Source organism: Antrostomus carolinensis, unplaced genomic scaffold (assembly GCF_000700745.2).
Source record: "Antrostomus carolinensis isolate BGI_N321 unplaced genomic scaffold, ASM70074v2 scaffold24834, whole genome shotgun sequence".
Lineage (NCBI taxonomy): Eukaryota > Metazoa > Chordata > Aves > Caprimulgiformes > Caprimulgidae > Antrostomus > Antrostomus carolinensis.
In genome coordinates, this window is record NW_010311765.1 from 8,094 (window position 1) to 23,278 (window position 15,185).

General features: G+C 37.3%; 1 protein-coding gene across 1 annotated transcript; it reads right to left on the minus strand.

Annotated features, from left to right (window-relative positions):
- Positions 1-3,942: 3,942 nt before the first annotated feature.
- Positions 3,943-14,959, minus strand: FAM76B (family with sequence similarity 76 member B; the record flags this gene model as incomplete). The annotated part of the gene is made up of 8 exons (XM_029084710.1): positions 3,943-4,764; positions 5,425-5,526; positions 8,621-8,756; positions 9,434-9,514; positions 9,712-9,759; positions 11,753-11,952; positions 13,262-13,417; positions 14,905-14,959. Coding segments are annotated over 8 exons (868 nt in total), but the record flags the coding sequence as incomplete, so codon positions are not given.
- Between the last annotated feature and the right edge of the window lie 226 nt (positions 14,960-15,185).

The window sequence follows — 15,185 nt, forward strand, 5'->3', positions numbered from 1 at the left end:
GGCCTAAACAGCACGACTAACTGCTTATAAGATGGATTTTACATTGTACATCTTTATATTTCAATTTAATCAAGCTGTTTATTCTGTTAATTTCTCAGATTTGGACTCTAGCATCATTAGAAGAAAAACAGATTAAAAACTCCCTTAAGTACTGCTGCCTTTTACCTTAGAGAGTTGGCATTTTTTAACATATACAGATAATACATGCCTTGAAAAAAAACCCAACCATGTGATGCAGTACATCACTTGAATGAGTAACATGGTATCTCAGAGGTTTCTCTTCCCCATTAGCCCTTACACCTCCATTAGCTCGCTTCTTTCCCCAGGAGCACCTCAAACATGTCCTCTTTCCACCACAATAATCCCCTTGCCTGATTCTGCCTTCTGTGGGATTCAACAGAAGTAATTTTATGTATCAATACTTTTCTGTGAGGAAAGCTAAAGGAATTGTACATAATATATGAGAAAATGTATCTTCTATTGCAGTATTTTCAACTGAACTGATAATTCAGTAACTCATTTGAAGGCACAAAAATGACATGAACAGCTTTTACTCCATTTAAAAAACTTAGTTAAGACTGTATTTTGCAACCATAAACTTCAGTGTTTTAAAAAAAATCAGCGTGGATTCAGAGCTCCTGAAGCTACTGGAGCTGCCCAAGTGCCTACACAGAGGTTATATCAATTTAAATCTTCTTTATGTAAATTTGCTTCAAATGATGCAAATCCCTTTTAGGGCTTCAGTCTGCTACATGGCCCGTTATAGAAGCTTTATGCATGTCACATGGAAGTTGTATCTAAACTAGGCACCACACATGGTTTTGACTTGCTCTAAGCTTAAAAAATAACTAGCTTCAACAAAGCCATTGCAAATTTGAATTAAAACAAGGTTAAAACCAATTTAGTATTAAAATAGTGTATTATTCATTATCATACCTACTATAAAATATACACTGCTGTAAGACCAGGGCTCTGAAACTCAAAAGATTTTCCCTTCCAGATAATTACCTCGACCAGAAAACTACAGTTTTATTCTCTTGTTGCTTTGAGGTTTGCGCTTTTTTTGTTGGGATTTTTTTTTTGGTTGCTTGGAGGTTTTTGTTTGGTTTTGGGTTGGGTTTTTTTTTTCATTCTGGACTTCAACTCTTAAATGAGAAGTAATCTGCTGGATTGTGAAAGAAGAGATTGTTTAGTCTGGAGAAGAGGAGGCTGAGGGGAGACCTTATTACTCTCTACAACTCCCTGAAAGGAGGTTGTAGTGAGGTGGGTGTTGGTCTCTTCTCCCAAATAACAAGTGATAGGACAAGAGGGAACGGCCTTAAGTTGCGCCAGGGGAGGTTTAGGTTGGATATTAGGAAAAACTTGTTCACTGAAAGGCCTGTCAAGCATTGGAACAGGCTGCCCAGGGAAGTGGTGGAGTCACCTTCCCTGGTGGTATTTAAGGTCGTGTAGATGTGGTACTTGGGGTCACACTTTAGTGATGAACATGACAATGCTGGGTTTACGGTTGGACTAGATGATTGTAATGGTCTTTTCCAACCAAACTATCCTATGATTCTATGATGACTAATCAATTGATCGCTGAGAAAATAAGATGAGATCTACAAATTGCAGCACAAGTGCTCTACGCAGTAGGAGCCACCGTGACCGACAGCACATTGGTGTGAGTGCCTAACTCCTCCCAACGCACAAAAGGGAACAGACACAGAAACTATCAATGTCACTTCAACTGTCAGAATAATCTAACTTGTACACAATTTATGTAAAGGAAGAACAACCTTATGGTTAACAGACTAAAACTGAAATTCAGGTACTTATAAACACAAGTCTTGACATTAATTAGAGCATAAAAAGCTTGCTGAAGGCTTTATGAAACGTCACTAGACTTCAGTTAAACCTTAAGGTTTTCTTTCTTCTTCTCCACAAGAAAATATTTCTATGTATTACAATCCTGTTGTAGAAAACCAAAATATTTTCTTGAGACAAATTAATGTGAAGCTCTAATTTGTTACAGTTTGTAGACAGCCCAAGGTGTTTAATCTTCCCAGAAATCTAAATACTAAATGCAAATGCTAAGCTCTGTCTTGTTTTGGCCACAGACTTTCAACAAGTAACACAGCGCGAAGGATTAATGTGAAATGTGCATTTCTGAAAAATTTTAAAAGGACAGATTTATGTTTTGACAAGATTTTATTGTGAAACATTGGATTTAGAAAAGGTACAAAACGCCAATGGTCAGATGTGTGCCAGTACAGTATTTCAATAGTCTATACATGTGGACAGCTGAATAGCTTCACTGCAGAACGTGTATTTAGACAGACTATCTAAAAGGGGCTGCAATATTCACAGGCTTAAAATACATAAATAACTTCAGCCAAAATGGCCATTACTGGTCAATGCTAATCAACATCTGGAAACAGGCTAAAAAGCACAATACAGTACAACAATCTCCTTGCAGATCCACATTTAAGGAACATCAGTTCATTGTGTCAATAATCTACAGCTCCAGGACACTAATTTCAGGACTGGGGTTCAGTTGGCTAGTTTACAACTTTAAAAAATTCATGTTAAAAATGAAATTATGGAAGAAAACCCACAGGTATTTAATTAGAACTAAACACTGTGAAGCCTCTAAAAATTTCTCAGACTGGAATTTATAAAGTCAATTACTTCTAATATAGAACTTCAGTTTGTTCCTTTAAAATGTCCTTACTGCAGCTTGAACATACATCATTCAGTTATTTTAATTAAAACATTTCAATTTGCTATGCTTTTCTGTGTTTTAAAACCAGTTTCATCAAACATCAGTTGCCATTCAACTGGAAAAAAACCCAGTATCAAAATAGTAACTCTGAATTAATGAAAGTCATAAACTGTCTATTAAAAAGTCACTGTATATTAAAAAAAATTAACAACACCCCCAAAGGATAGCAGCATTCTCTACCCTAGTTCAGCAAGTTTAAAGAAGAGAATTTATAAACGTACAAAGTTCATTTCAGGGTATAAAAATACACGTATACCATACCAAACAGGCTAGATTGATTTTTTTTCAAATTATTCAGTAGTCTGTCACTGCTGGAACTTGTCTGAACTACTGAAAAGGTATTCACAGTTCAGTACATGGGTGGGCAGCCAAGGAACTTTAGTTCTTTAGTTGAAAGGTACGTAGCTTATCCTACACAATCAAGCTTACTGAAATATAAGCAGTTACCCTGTTACCAATCAGTACCCAGAGCTGAACCAAACCTTTACTTACATAAGTCTATCTCCCTTCATGCTGATTTGTAACTCACCTTCCTGAATAGAGACCTTGGGGTATATACTAAATTATGTTTAATAGAAATTTCTGAGTATGATTAACGTCCATTAGGAGCAGAGCTAAACTTAAACTGATGTAATTTAGAATCAAAATCTACCCAAAACGTTAAAACAATCCACCTTTGGATACCACATCCACTCCCTTACAAGACCACTACTTTTGGCTACTCTTTTCTCATTGTGTATCTTTAGTGGGGGATGAGAATCTTGTAATTCATTAAGAAGAATCACCATAAATTACAACTAAGTATATTAAATCAGACAACGGGGAATATTTAAAAAAAAAATCTTTGAGTGTATATTACTAATTAAGGATGTAACGGTGGGAGTACAATGTCTGCTATGGAATTAAAATTAGCGCTGTGCCAAATGGGAAAATTATATAAACAAACCACTGAACTCCAGTGTGGCAAAAAAAAAACCCAAAAACCATTGTGTTTTTTGTTCAGGAAGTGTTTGGCATGAGCAGCACTAACAAAATTCTACACCTCACAGACACAAGCTACAAAGGTTACCTAAAGCCAATACTCACTGTCCATCAATTAGCTAGCTCTTAATGCTGCTTCAAGCACCGCACTAGCTGCTTTGATCTTTGTTTCCGATTCCTCTGTACACACATTTATATTTACATAAAACATTTATTAAACATGATTTTAAAACATAAAAACCGTATGTACAAAATACCAACATTCCTATAAATAAACAGTTGGAGAAAGGCACTTGCAAGAAAAATCTACAGTAAATCTTACAAAAACCACACTGCCTCTGTTACTGTACAATAGATAATCTTTCGGTAAACCCCTATCACAAGAATGTAAAACACTAATTACTTGTTATAACTAAGAATATAACCGTTACAGTTGTATTTACACATACATATATGCCTTTTTTAGTTTCACTTGAGAGCACCATGATTTCCATTCTAAATTTATATTTTGATACAAAGTAAATGAACAGTTGCCAGAAACCAGTGTTCAGTGTCACCGCAGATTCATAAACTTTTGGCTGGCATCAAGTGTAGTTTAAAAGATTCAGTTACTGCTTTGTAGAAAGTACACCTAGTTTGTTATTGCATGTTGTCCTTTTAGAGAGAGCACTGCTATGTTCTCTATGCAATTGTTTAATACTATTGCTGGCAAAAAGTTTCCAATATCAAAAAAATAAAAACATTCTTCAAGCCAGTTGAAGTATTTCATCTGAACAGTAACTAAAAAAAGCTGCATATTAATTATAAAAACGTGTAGGAAACATGCCAACTAATCTGGTGTGCAAAAATATTTTTTCCACTACACAGGAATTTAACGGCTTCACAGATTTACTCAAATTTACATTGAGTATCAAACCCCATCCAGTTCCTCAAGGAGATGTTAGTATACTCCCACTTTTATCAAACTTTTTACCCTTTGACAACGCTGCAACCTGTTTGAGCAGTTCTCTGTTTTTGGCCTGCAACACAGACAAAAAAAAATTTGCATGAATCACTGAACCATTACGACAGTAGTGTCATGCACTGATTCCCTATTGTACTTATGAAACAAATCCTCAAAATGCACATGCTGAGAATATTCACAGAAGATAATGATCACTTTTCAAAGATTTGTATATGCTTTTTGATATGCACAGTCCAGCTTTAACAGAAAAGGTAACTACATTTCCTGTACTGCAAAATTTAGTATCTGGGATACTGCACTTGGTATCTGTTTAGTCTGTGATTTATAAGGCAACTAATTCAGGGTTTCTTCCTGATAAAGCACGCTTTAACAAGAGACATTTAACTGTCAATTGTGTTACGCTGAGCTGTTAGATCAATAGCACACTGGCAATTCATTAAGCATCAGACATAAATAACATAACCATTGAGAAAGCATGTGAGATAAGCCTCTACCTCTTAAAGGCAGAAAGCAACTCTTAGAGTGAGTTTAATTCACAAGCAGATTGTCTGTTGACTGTAGAACTGCCGTACAATGCATCTGAAGTTAAATGTGGTAATGATCGTCCAAGAACTTGGTATTATTTCATTTCTGTGAATATATTTCTATGTATTCACTGCCTAAATACGTAATTCCATCCAAAGTATTTCTCTAGTATTGATAAGCAATTACTCACCTGCAACTGTTCCACAGTTTCCTTGTGAGCTTTCTCCATACTGTTCATCTTTGTCCTCAAGTTAGACTCCTGGTACTGGAAGTCTGCCTTCAGCTCTGTCAACTGAAAAGACAAATTCTATGAAGATTCTTTGGACTGCTAACAGTATACATCTTCTACTCTATCTGTGAAATCTTCATGGAAGCCTCAGGAATCTGAGGAAAACACTGTATTTATTTACTACTGTAGTACTGACAGCTCAGTACTTGAGAAGCAGCTTGAAAAGTAAGGATGTCTATTTTATACGAAGAAAACAGCTGTACTTACATAACCATATTGTTCACTCAGGATTTGGTTAATCCTCAACAACAACAACAGAAAAATCAAATACAAGTCTAATGATTTATAATCTTAACTGTTCTTCCAGCTGTGAGATACTTACCACAATCTTCAGTTATATTAATTTCTACATTTAATGTGTTATGTAAAGGATACTGAACCTTTCTTCGTTTATATTACTGTTATAGTATCCCTTGTGTTGGAAGTACTTGCTATTTCAAGCCTTTAAGCTGCTAATGTGAAAGAGCTGAACAGACTGCGACAGATTCTCTTTAGGTAGTTTCTTCAAAGGACAGACATTAAGGCCCTGATCTCTCTCTCATAAAGCCGGCAGAAGATCATGAGTCAGTAGGAAATTCACTTATCTATTTTTATATTTGATCTACTGGGCAAAGCTAACAAAAGGGTTAGGTAAGGAAACATCACCTACTTCTGTGTTAACCATGGCAGTAACTTGTTTTGTGCTGTTTCCATAAGGAAAGCGTCTAATAATTTTAATATCCCCACTGCTTAAACTATTTACTTGACTTCAGAGTTCTTAGAACTTGAAGACTCTTTCAGGCTGAATTATTCACTTCCAGAATGTCACTTACTTTCTCCAGCTGCTAAGGGCATGGGGGAGAAAAGCTGAACACCTTGTACAGTGTTTGCATAACTGAAAAATTTACAACAAATGAATGCACTGCAGATTTTTTTTGACTGTGAGATAGTAAATGTAAAGGCATGTACTTGGATAAAAGCCTGAGACAGATCTGTGGGAGATTCCTGCTAGGAACCTGTCCCAAGACTACCGTTGGGACGGTATTTTGGACAGTTTGGAGCATTCCAAAAGAATAACCTCTGAAATTTACCATATGGTAACCACAACAACTCAGTACACCAGCTTTACAGACAATCCTCATTCACCATTTTTTGTTGTGAGTCAAGATCTCAGCCATGTCATTACCAGCACTTACTGTTTGCAGTACAGTTTGCAGCCTTGTTTGGCTTTCTGGACAAAATGTCAGCAAAGGCACCAAGACATTACCATGGGGCCCTGACACTTGATCATTAAGAAGGGACCACAGTTTGTCAAATGTGCACAGGTAGTGTGTCTGCACATCTAGTTGCATGCTTCCCTATGGTGCTATACTGCTGCTAGTCTTTTTGATACTCAGTTTGTGGTATGTGGTTTTGTCCTGGATCCCCTGGAATTTATAACAGCAGTAGGTACACACTGCGAGCAGCAGTCTGTGTACAGTGAGGTATGTCTCCTTGTATCAAGATGCCTGCGCTTTATTTTAGGAGCATTTGATTGACAGTTCCTTTGAATACCTTGTTTCCCTGTGTGTTGATTCAACACAGGTTGGTAGTAGCAGCCTTGGCAGTTGTTTTAGGAACCTATGCTCTAGTTTGTTATGGTGGGCTGCTTTGCTAACAAAGAGGCTTCATTTCCTGATAAACCCAAATTGACCACAGAGGTTCAAAACAGCCAGGTGAATCTGGGATGCTTTGAGGAGCTAAACTTGTTAAAAGACATGGTTCTTAAAACTTCTGTGTCCACACACAATACACTGTCAGTAGTTCATCCAGCTGCACGTACTTCCAGAAGCAGCATTCAGCTGCTGGGACAGAAGGATGTATTACAATTTAGAAACACCTGCCTTGGTGTGTGTCACCTGCATCTTTGCCTGTCTCAGGAGAGACTCAGTGGCAGCAATACTACACCATGAACTCAGAATTAAATTGGAAATTAAGTAACTTTAATTACACATTTCTAATAACACATTTTAATTCACTCTTGTTGTGGATCAAGAAGCAGTGACACTCTGGAATGCGTACTTCTCTTTAGGACAAACTGTAGCATAAAAAGACATGATGGAATCCTTTCTAATGTCTCCAAATGGAAGATTTTCCAAGTGTTACCATACTATGGTTTAAAACTGGAACTGTGGTTTAAAAGTGAAAGCATTTGCCTTTCAGGACCAATGAGCCTTTCTTAACCATCAATGTTTTGATAGGTCAGCACACGTCTATAATAAAAAAATTACTTGAAAATACAGAAAATTTAATTCTTTTTAATACAATTCCATTCCAATCACAGACAGTGTCTTAGAAGCATCTAGTTAATCACGTGGCAGAGAAATAAGCTCTAATAAAGGCAGAGCAAAGTACATATTTGTAGTTATTTTTCTTTTCTTGTTAGTTGTTACACTGTTAGAAGGGTGAATCTCCTGTATGAGTTTCACTGCAGCCATTTGTGCCTATTTTGCTTAACTTTTCTTGACTGCCAGGCATCTAATTCGAGTCTTTCTTCTAGTTTCTGACCATACACAAAGACGTGATAACTTACACTACACATATGCTACCAATCTTTTAAAATCAAACCACTTAATTTTCATACACTGTACATTCAAATTTGGGCACCAACTCATGAATTATGGCCACAGTTTAGTTGTTTTAGTTTAAAACCAAACAAAAGCCATGCTAAACTCAGAATGGTTACTACTCTTAATCCTCCTCTCATCTTGTGTGCCCATCAGATTATGTAGGTGTCCAGGATCTTTGCCATGATTCAGTTTAAAGTATGTAAAACATACAAACCACTGTCTGGCTTTTTATCCATCACTTGTGACATGCAGCCTGAGTAACAGTGAGTGAGGTGGCTGGCTTCTAGGTGGCTGAAGTGTGGTAGGATGAATTCCTCTTTGACTCAGAAACAAAATACATTCAAAACACAAAAGTCACAAACTTGTCTTTTAAATGGCAAGATCTGATTAGTTCCTACATAAAAAAACTGTATCTGACTTTTGTTCTTTGTCACCATTTTGACATTGTTAGGATCTACAAAATAGAAAACAAAATGATAAAGTTCTTATTAAGCATATGTAACTTTTACCTTTTTATCTTTTTCTAAAATAGTCTGATCTCTTTGCTGCAGAAGACGTTTAAGTGACATTACTTCTTCTTTCAGCTGACTTATGAGGACAAAGTTGTCAGTTCCCCCACTGTCTGCTGACTGATTTATAGAGCTACTAAAAATAAAAAATAATAGTTACTTGCAACATCAATAGGAAAAAACAGTAACTTCTTTAAAAGTTCAAATTGTGTAATTATTAATTCTATAAACATCCTTAAAGACTAATGCAAAAAAAGTATGTACCTGACAGAAATGGATGCAACTGGCAAATTACCTTACTAATGGCACACATTACATACACCTGCAGAAATATAATTAAGTATTAGCTTTGAGGGGGACAAGTACCTTTTGACTGAAGCAGCCACTTTTAGTTTTATTACAACTGTTTGGCCAGAGACAGAACAAAGATTCAGTCTCACATGTTAATTAAGGTCCAAAAGACTTCTCTAGACACTAGGTCAGCTTAAAGCAGCAGGTTCAACCCTGCATCTAATCAACAAAACACCAATGTTAGGGAACACTGTTCCGTTGATAGCTGTTGTCTCGTTCATAAGCTTTATTTAATTTTGCCCCAAACAGTTTAAAAGCAGGAACACAGTGCCAATTTTCTGCTATCAAAGTCATTTAGTTGACTGGCACTCAGATGCCACCCACTACTCTGGCTGGCTGGACAATAGTTTCACCTCCCTCATTCTTCAGACCGAAAAAGAAAAAAAAAAAAAGAAGCAACTGGTCACAAATCAGTGCCTTGTTTGGTTGAAATGTCTCAGCTTTACAAAAACATAACTTTACCTATCTCCATTTGATGGCTTGGATTCCAGTTTGGGTTTTTTCTTTGGAGTTTCATTCTGAATAGCTGCAGAGGATTTATGGCTGAAATCAAACAAAATGTAAACCTAAAGCCTCATACTACATAACTCTCTAATATCACCATTTGGTACATGTAAAATAACTAACTCATGCTCCTAGCTAGAATGCTAGAGACTAGCCAGAAATGCAAGAAAATAAGTCCTTTAAATGAAAACTGCAAGATAAATTAAAAGGAAAATAAGAAATAATATCATACTTACCTCTGTTTCCATAGTCCCTGATCTTGTTCTGGACTCAGACTGCTGATTCTGAAATATATGAAACGTCTTTGGTAACTGACCAAACATGCCATTGTTTCTAAGTTTACATGAATGGTATCTGTACTTGAGAAAAATCCACCCCTTCTTTTCTTTTAATTAAAAAAAAAAAAAATGCCCAATTATGAACTTTCAGTTGAGCAGTCATATTATACGTTAGGTTCGCGATCACCCTTTACTGTCTCAGGATGCTATAAAAATATTTCTTAGTTAAATGTTTACACTATCATAATACACAAGGGATGGATTTCCAGACTGATGGCTAAACCTTTTTTCTGGTATCTCTCAATTTTTGTGAGCCTTGTATGGCTGATCTTGTACTCAGAAGAGCATTCCTGGGATTCCCATACCGCAATGTGAACATTGCCTAAAGTGGCGCTTCTGTGATGGCAAAAGAGCAAAGCTAAGTCCTGGATCCCTGAAAATAACTGCTTTTCAGGTCTAAAGATTTGTTTTCAATAATTTCAAAAGCAATTTTAATAAACATTATTGATACAGGAATAGTACAATGCAGAAGGTTGCAATAAATGAAACAGTTTGATGAATCTGTATTTCTACTTCACTGTCTTCATTGTGTCATCTCAACAACAACTGAAATGGAGAGGGAAGAACAGTCGTATTTATTGGACCCGAAGCAACGGACCCATGGCAGCCTAGAAAAAAAGGTGCCAAACTGGGAAAATTATGATCTGTATAGAGAGATGCTTACTTTTATAACTCTTCAGTATATTAGAAGTTCTGTTTTGTGGTAAAGAGATAACATTTTTTTTTTATTTAATCCTTACTATATCTCTGCCACATGTATTAAACTAGATTCAGCTAGTTGTAACTTGATTTTCAGCAGAGATTTGAGAGAACAGGAACAGTACAAGGACTTTCTGCCTGACAAGTATAGTTTTCTTCATCAAATTCCTAAAAAAAATTCCCCAAATTATTATTTTTTTTTTTAAACAAAAGTATGTATAGAGTATTCTCCTCATTCCCAATATCAGTCCAGCTTATTTTGCTTTTATCTTTATGTCACAATTAGTCAGGTATGTTTCAGCCAAAATGGAAAATTATAAGCACTGGAGAAGTGAAGCTTAGAAGAAAAGCGTTTGTGTGTCTGGGATCAGGGTCTTTACCAATGCAGCACTATCCAACACAGAAATAAAAATAATCCAAGTAGTTCTAAAGTTACACTTCCATAAGCCTACCAGTGAAAAGAAGAATTATGGCTACTGCTATACTAGCATAAAAACCAAATCAATCCCAGGATTTACAACTAGATAAACAAGTATGTCCATTAAAGTTGGTATGCTGCTTATCCCATGGCCAGAGATGGCATGCTGAGAAAAGCTGCAGAAGATGGGACAAAAGTGTGTGAAATGGTATCAGAGTGCCAGGAACTGAACTGACAGTGTTCTCTTCCTATGTCTGTATGACAGCCACTCACAAACTGTCTATTTCAGCTGGATTTGAGTATAAAAACTAGCAAAGAGATACAAACTGGTCCTAGACTTGAGGTGGTCCCACACAGTTGCTTCTGCTTCTCCATTTAACTGCACATATGTGCACACAAACAAGTCAGGATGAAGTAAGTTATGGTGAGGATCCTGACCAAAGCAGCTGTTCTGTGCTCACTGCTAATACACAGCTTTTAACCCACAGTAAATGCAGGTAAAATAGCAGTTACCACACAGCTCAGAAAGCCACATTATTTTATCCCTATGTAGCTTGCTTTGTAGCCATTCTGTGGGTGTGTTTTCTAGACCTGCTACCAATTTTAACACAAGCTAGTTTGATAATCACCAAGAATTCCTGCTTTTTGCTGACCTCCCTTCATCCAAACTGTAAGAACACAAGGATTCTGACAGACCATGGAAGAACAACATTCTGCTGCTGTTTTTGATGCCACGTTTCAAACAGCATTTTTGATTTAATCTCAGTACTAACAGAACGCAGAAGAAGTATCAACAGCTACTTTAATTTCTGACATACTTACTTATGATGACTGCTGCTGTGATGACGATGATGATGGTGGTGATGGTGGTGGTGTTTTGAATGATGCTGGTCTTTCTCAGTAAGAGATGAAGACGAGGAGTTAGAATGTGAAGATCCTAGGCTCTTCCTCTGTTCTTTTGTCTTCTGTAGCACTCTCTTGTACGACAGCGTGCACAGCCAACACAACAACTTCCCATCAACCTTTTGGGAAATAATTCATAGCAGGGTTTTTTTTCCAAGTATACTTGCACCAGAGAGATGTACTTCAATATTTTCAAGACAAATTTGTTTAACTTCATCTGTTATCTTTGGGAAAAATCCTGACATCTCTTTGGTTTGAAACAGCACTACCTTATCTCCAACATATGCACGTTATCTTTCAGTAAAAGTGAATCTTATTCCATTTCTTTCTGTGATTTAAAATTACACTAGAAAGCAGTCTTAGAAAATGTTGGACTCGCTCTGTATCACAGAAGTGACAATAACTTTTAAAAGGGAAAAATCACTTTTAGTTTAGACACCATGCACCCTCTCTCAACCCATCATATTCCGGGCAGAATCCAGATGTACAGCCAATCTGTTACTTGTATCAAGTAAATTCTTCTGTAAAAACACCATCACTCTTGGGTTCAGGCAAGAGGCTTTTCAGGTCACCTCCTCAGCACCTTCTGGAATGAGAAACTGGCACTCACCAAAGCTATTTAAGAAAAGAGAACAAAAAGGGCTGCTCAGAGCAGCCTACCTCTCTGGTGCTGCTTCAAGGCAAGGCAGGCAAATCAGATTCAAGTTACAGACCTACGCAAGATCCAACGGATGGGAAAATAAAAATAATAATAAAAAAGTCAAAGCACCAGGAACTGTTCAGCTGCTTGACCTCTGTTCAACTGCTACGACTGCCAGCTTACGCTTGAGCTTATTTTTAAAAGGAGTGATTTAATTTAAAGTAAGTTAGCTCAGTAGCTAACATAATCACACACAGATTCACAGAATGTCCAGCACAGAGCCACCAAGATGATTAAGGGAGTGGAGCATCTCCCTTATGAGGAAAGGCTGAGGGAGCTGGGTCTCTTTAGCTTGGAGAAGAGGAGACTGAGGGGAGACCTCATTAATGTTTATAAATATGTTAAGGGCGAATGTCAGGAGGATGGAGCCAGGCTCTTCTCAGTGATGCCCAATGATAGGACAAGGGGCAATGGGTGTGAGCTGGAACACAGGAGGTTCCGCTTAAACTTGAGAAGAAACTTCTTTACAGTGAGGGTGACAGAGCACTGGAACAGGCTGCCCAGGGAGGGTTGTGGTATCTCCTGCTCTGGAGACATTCAAAACCTGCCTGGATGCCTTCCTGTGTGATCTCATGTAGGTTCCTGCTCCAGCAGGGGGATTGGAAAGCACAGCAACTTTAACCTAATATTAGCAAACTTGAGATAGATTCTAGTTAATCTTTCTCTTATGAAGGAGTAACATTGACTGTTGCCAGCCTAAGCCACTAAAGCTGTGGAACAAAGCCTACCTTCCTCCTTCCCTCCTCTTTTCGATCAAAAGCACACTGCTGTTTGCACTGCTCGCATGTCTGAGGTGGGCCGTACTTCTTCTCCGAGTTGGTGCAACGCTGACATTTTGTGCCAATAAACGCTGCAATAATGTTACAATACTGACAAGGCTTGGGCTGGAAAACAGAGAAGTTAAAATGAAGTTAATGCATTTACAGTTTCTGTAATGAACACAGGTGTTTCAAATCACACAATGATGCTTCTGAACTACTAGGACTTCAGATAACCTGTCTTAAAGAACCTTTTTGCTACCATTTATATCTTCAGCACTAAACTTTTCCCTGAAAATGGTGCTCCTTCAATGGTAAAAAAGTTTGGACTTTCAATGAAAACCCAGGTGCATATTCACTGAAAGAAACACATACAATGTGACACAACTGCAGAGGTTCCTGAAACACACCTCTAACCCTGCCTTGCTTTTTATCTTTTCTGAATATGATGACATTTTATCTCTTTTTTACTGCATTACTAAAGAAATTAGAAGCTTTAGAAGAGTAGTAATCAAGCCATTTTTTAGACTGGAAGTTTCTGAAAACATCCCCCTCTCTTGCACTACTCAAGGATTTGATACCCCTACAGCTCCAAGATCAGTATCCTGTTCCCTGCAATTCTGCAGGAAACTTAAAAAATAAACAAACCCCAAACAAAACCAACTTCAGACACCACCAGGTCAGGTTATCAACTTTTATACATACACTCAACTAGAATAATATGCTGCTGGAAAATAAAATTGCTGTCAGTTTTCATAGGTTAGAAATGGCCGATTATCTTCCACGCAGTTGCTTTTTTTGATGAACCACTGATGAAAACCTTTGTTGGATCTGTCTTGCGCTTCATTTTGCTACATTTCAAGCTTTTCAAAGGATGTTCTTTGTTCAGTTTACATTTACAGTCTCAAAACGCCTGACTACGCACCAACAGCTGTTATGTTTCTCAAATAAGCTGAATTTCATCTAGTATGGTTTATATGAAGCATTTAGAAGTTATGCACTTTTGTTTCACAACAAGATTATCTTGACACCTTCTATAAACTACTATCTGCAGGGCAGTCACTCAGTGTGTGTATCTGGGTGTATTCATCTACTAAAAAATTAATTTTTCTAAGAGAACTAAAGCTGAAATTCAAGATGAGAAAATGTAAAGTAACATGCACTGCAGCTAGTACTCATAACACCTTTCCTACTTAACAGCTTATTTAAAAGTTTAAGGCTTGCACAATATAAAGCCTGTGGTATGGTTAGATTTTCACATTTACCACTCATTAAAAACAACAGCAGCTAACGGTCTTCCTGCCATCAAGCGCGTGTTTATAAGAATATGTAAAGAATTATTTTACATATGTGAAGTGAAGTGACATTGTTTTGGGTGTGAATAGCTATATTGCAGCTATTCATAACCGTTAAGCTACTTATAACCATAACGGATTTCAATGTGAAAAAGAAACTTTAAGCCATGAAGGAAATAAAGAGCTGCTGGTAATTTTCATCACCTTTCTCAAAGATCATATTTTCTTTCTTTTCCCCAAAAGAAAATAATCATCTTAGTTGCATGAGAACTTTTTTTTTTAATTTAAAAAGTGAATGAAGTTAACTTCAACACTCACCGTTCCAAACTGCTTCACGTTCTGGGCACATTTCTTGCATATCGTATGAGTTTTGCTAAAGATAAAATTGCATAACGTTGAATTCAGCGACAAACACACACCGTGACATTCCTTCCCATGCAATTACTGGAAAACACACATGCAAACCCAGGCCGTGGGGAGCAGCTAACGGTTAGCGAGCAAACCTAAGGGGGCACCGCGCTCAGGCGACACTCTGGCGTCGCTAGAGCCGGCGGGTTATTTTCCTCGTTAGCATCCCCACCGGGTGCATTTCTGCCGCC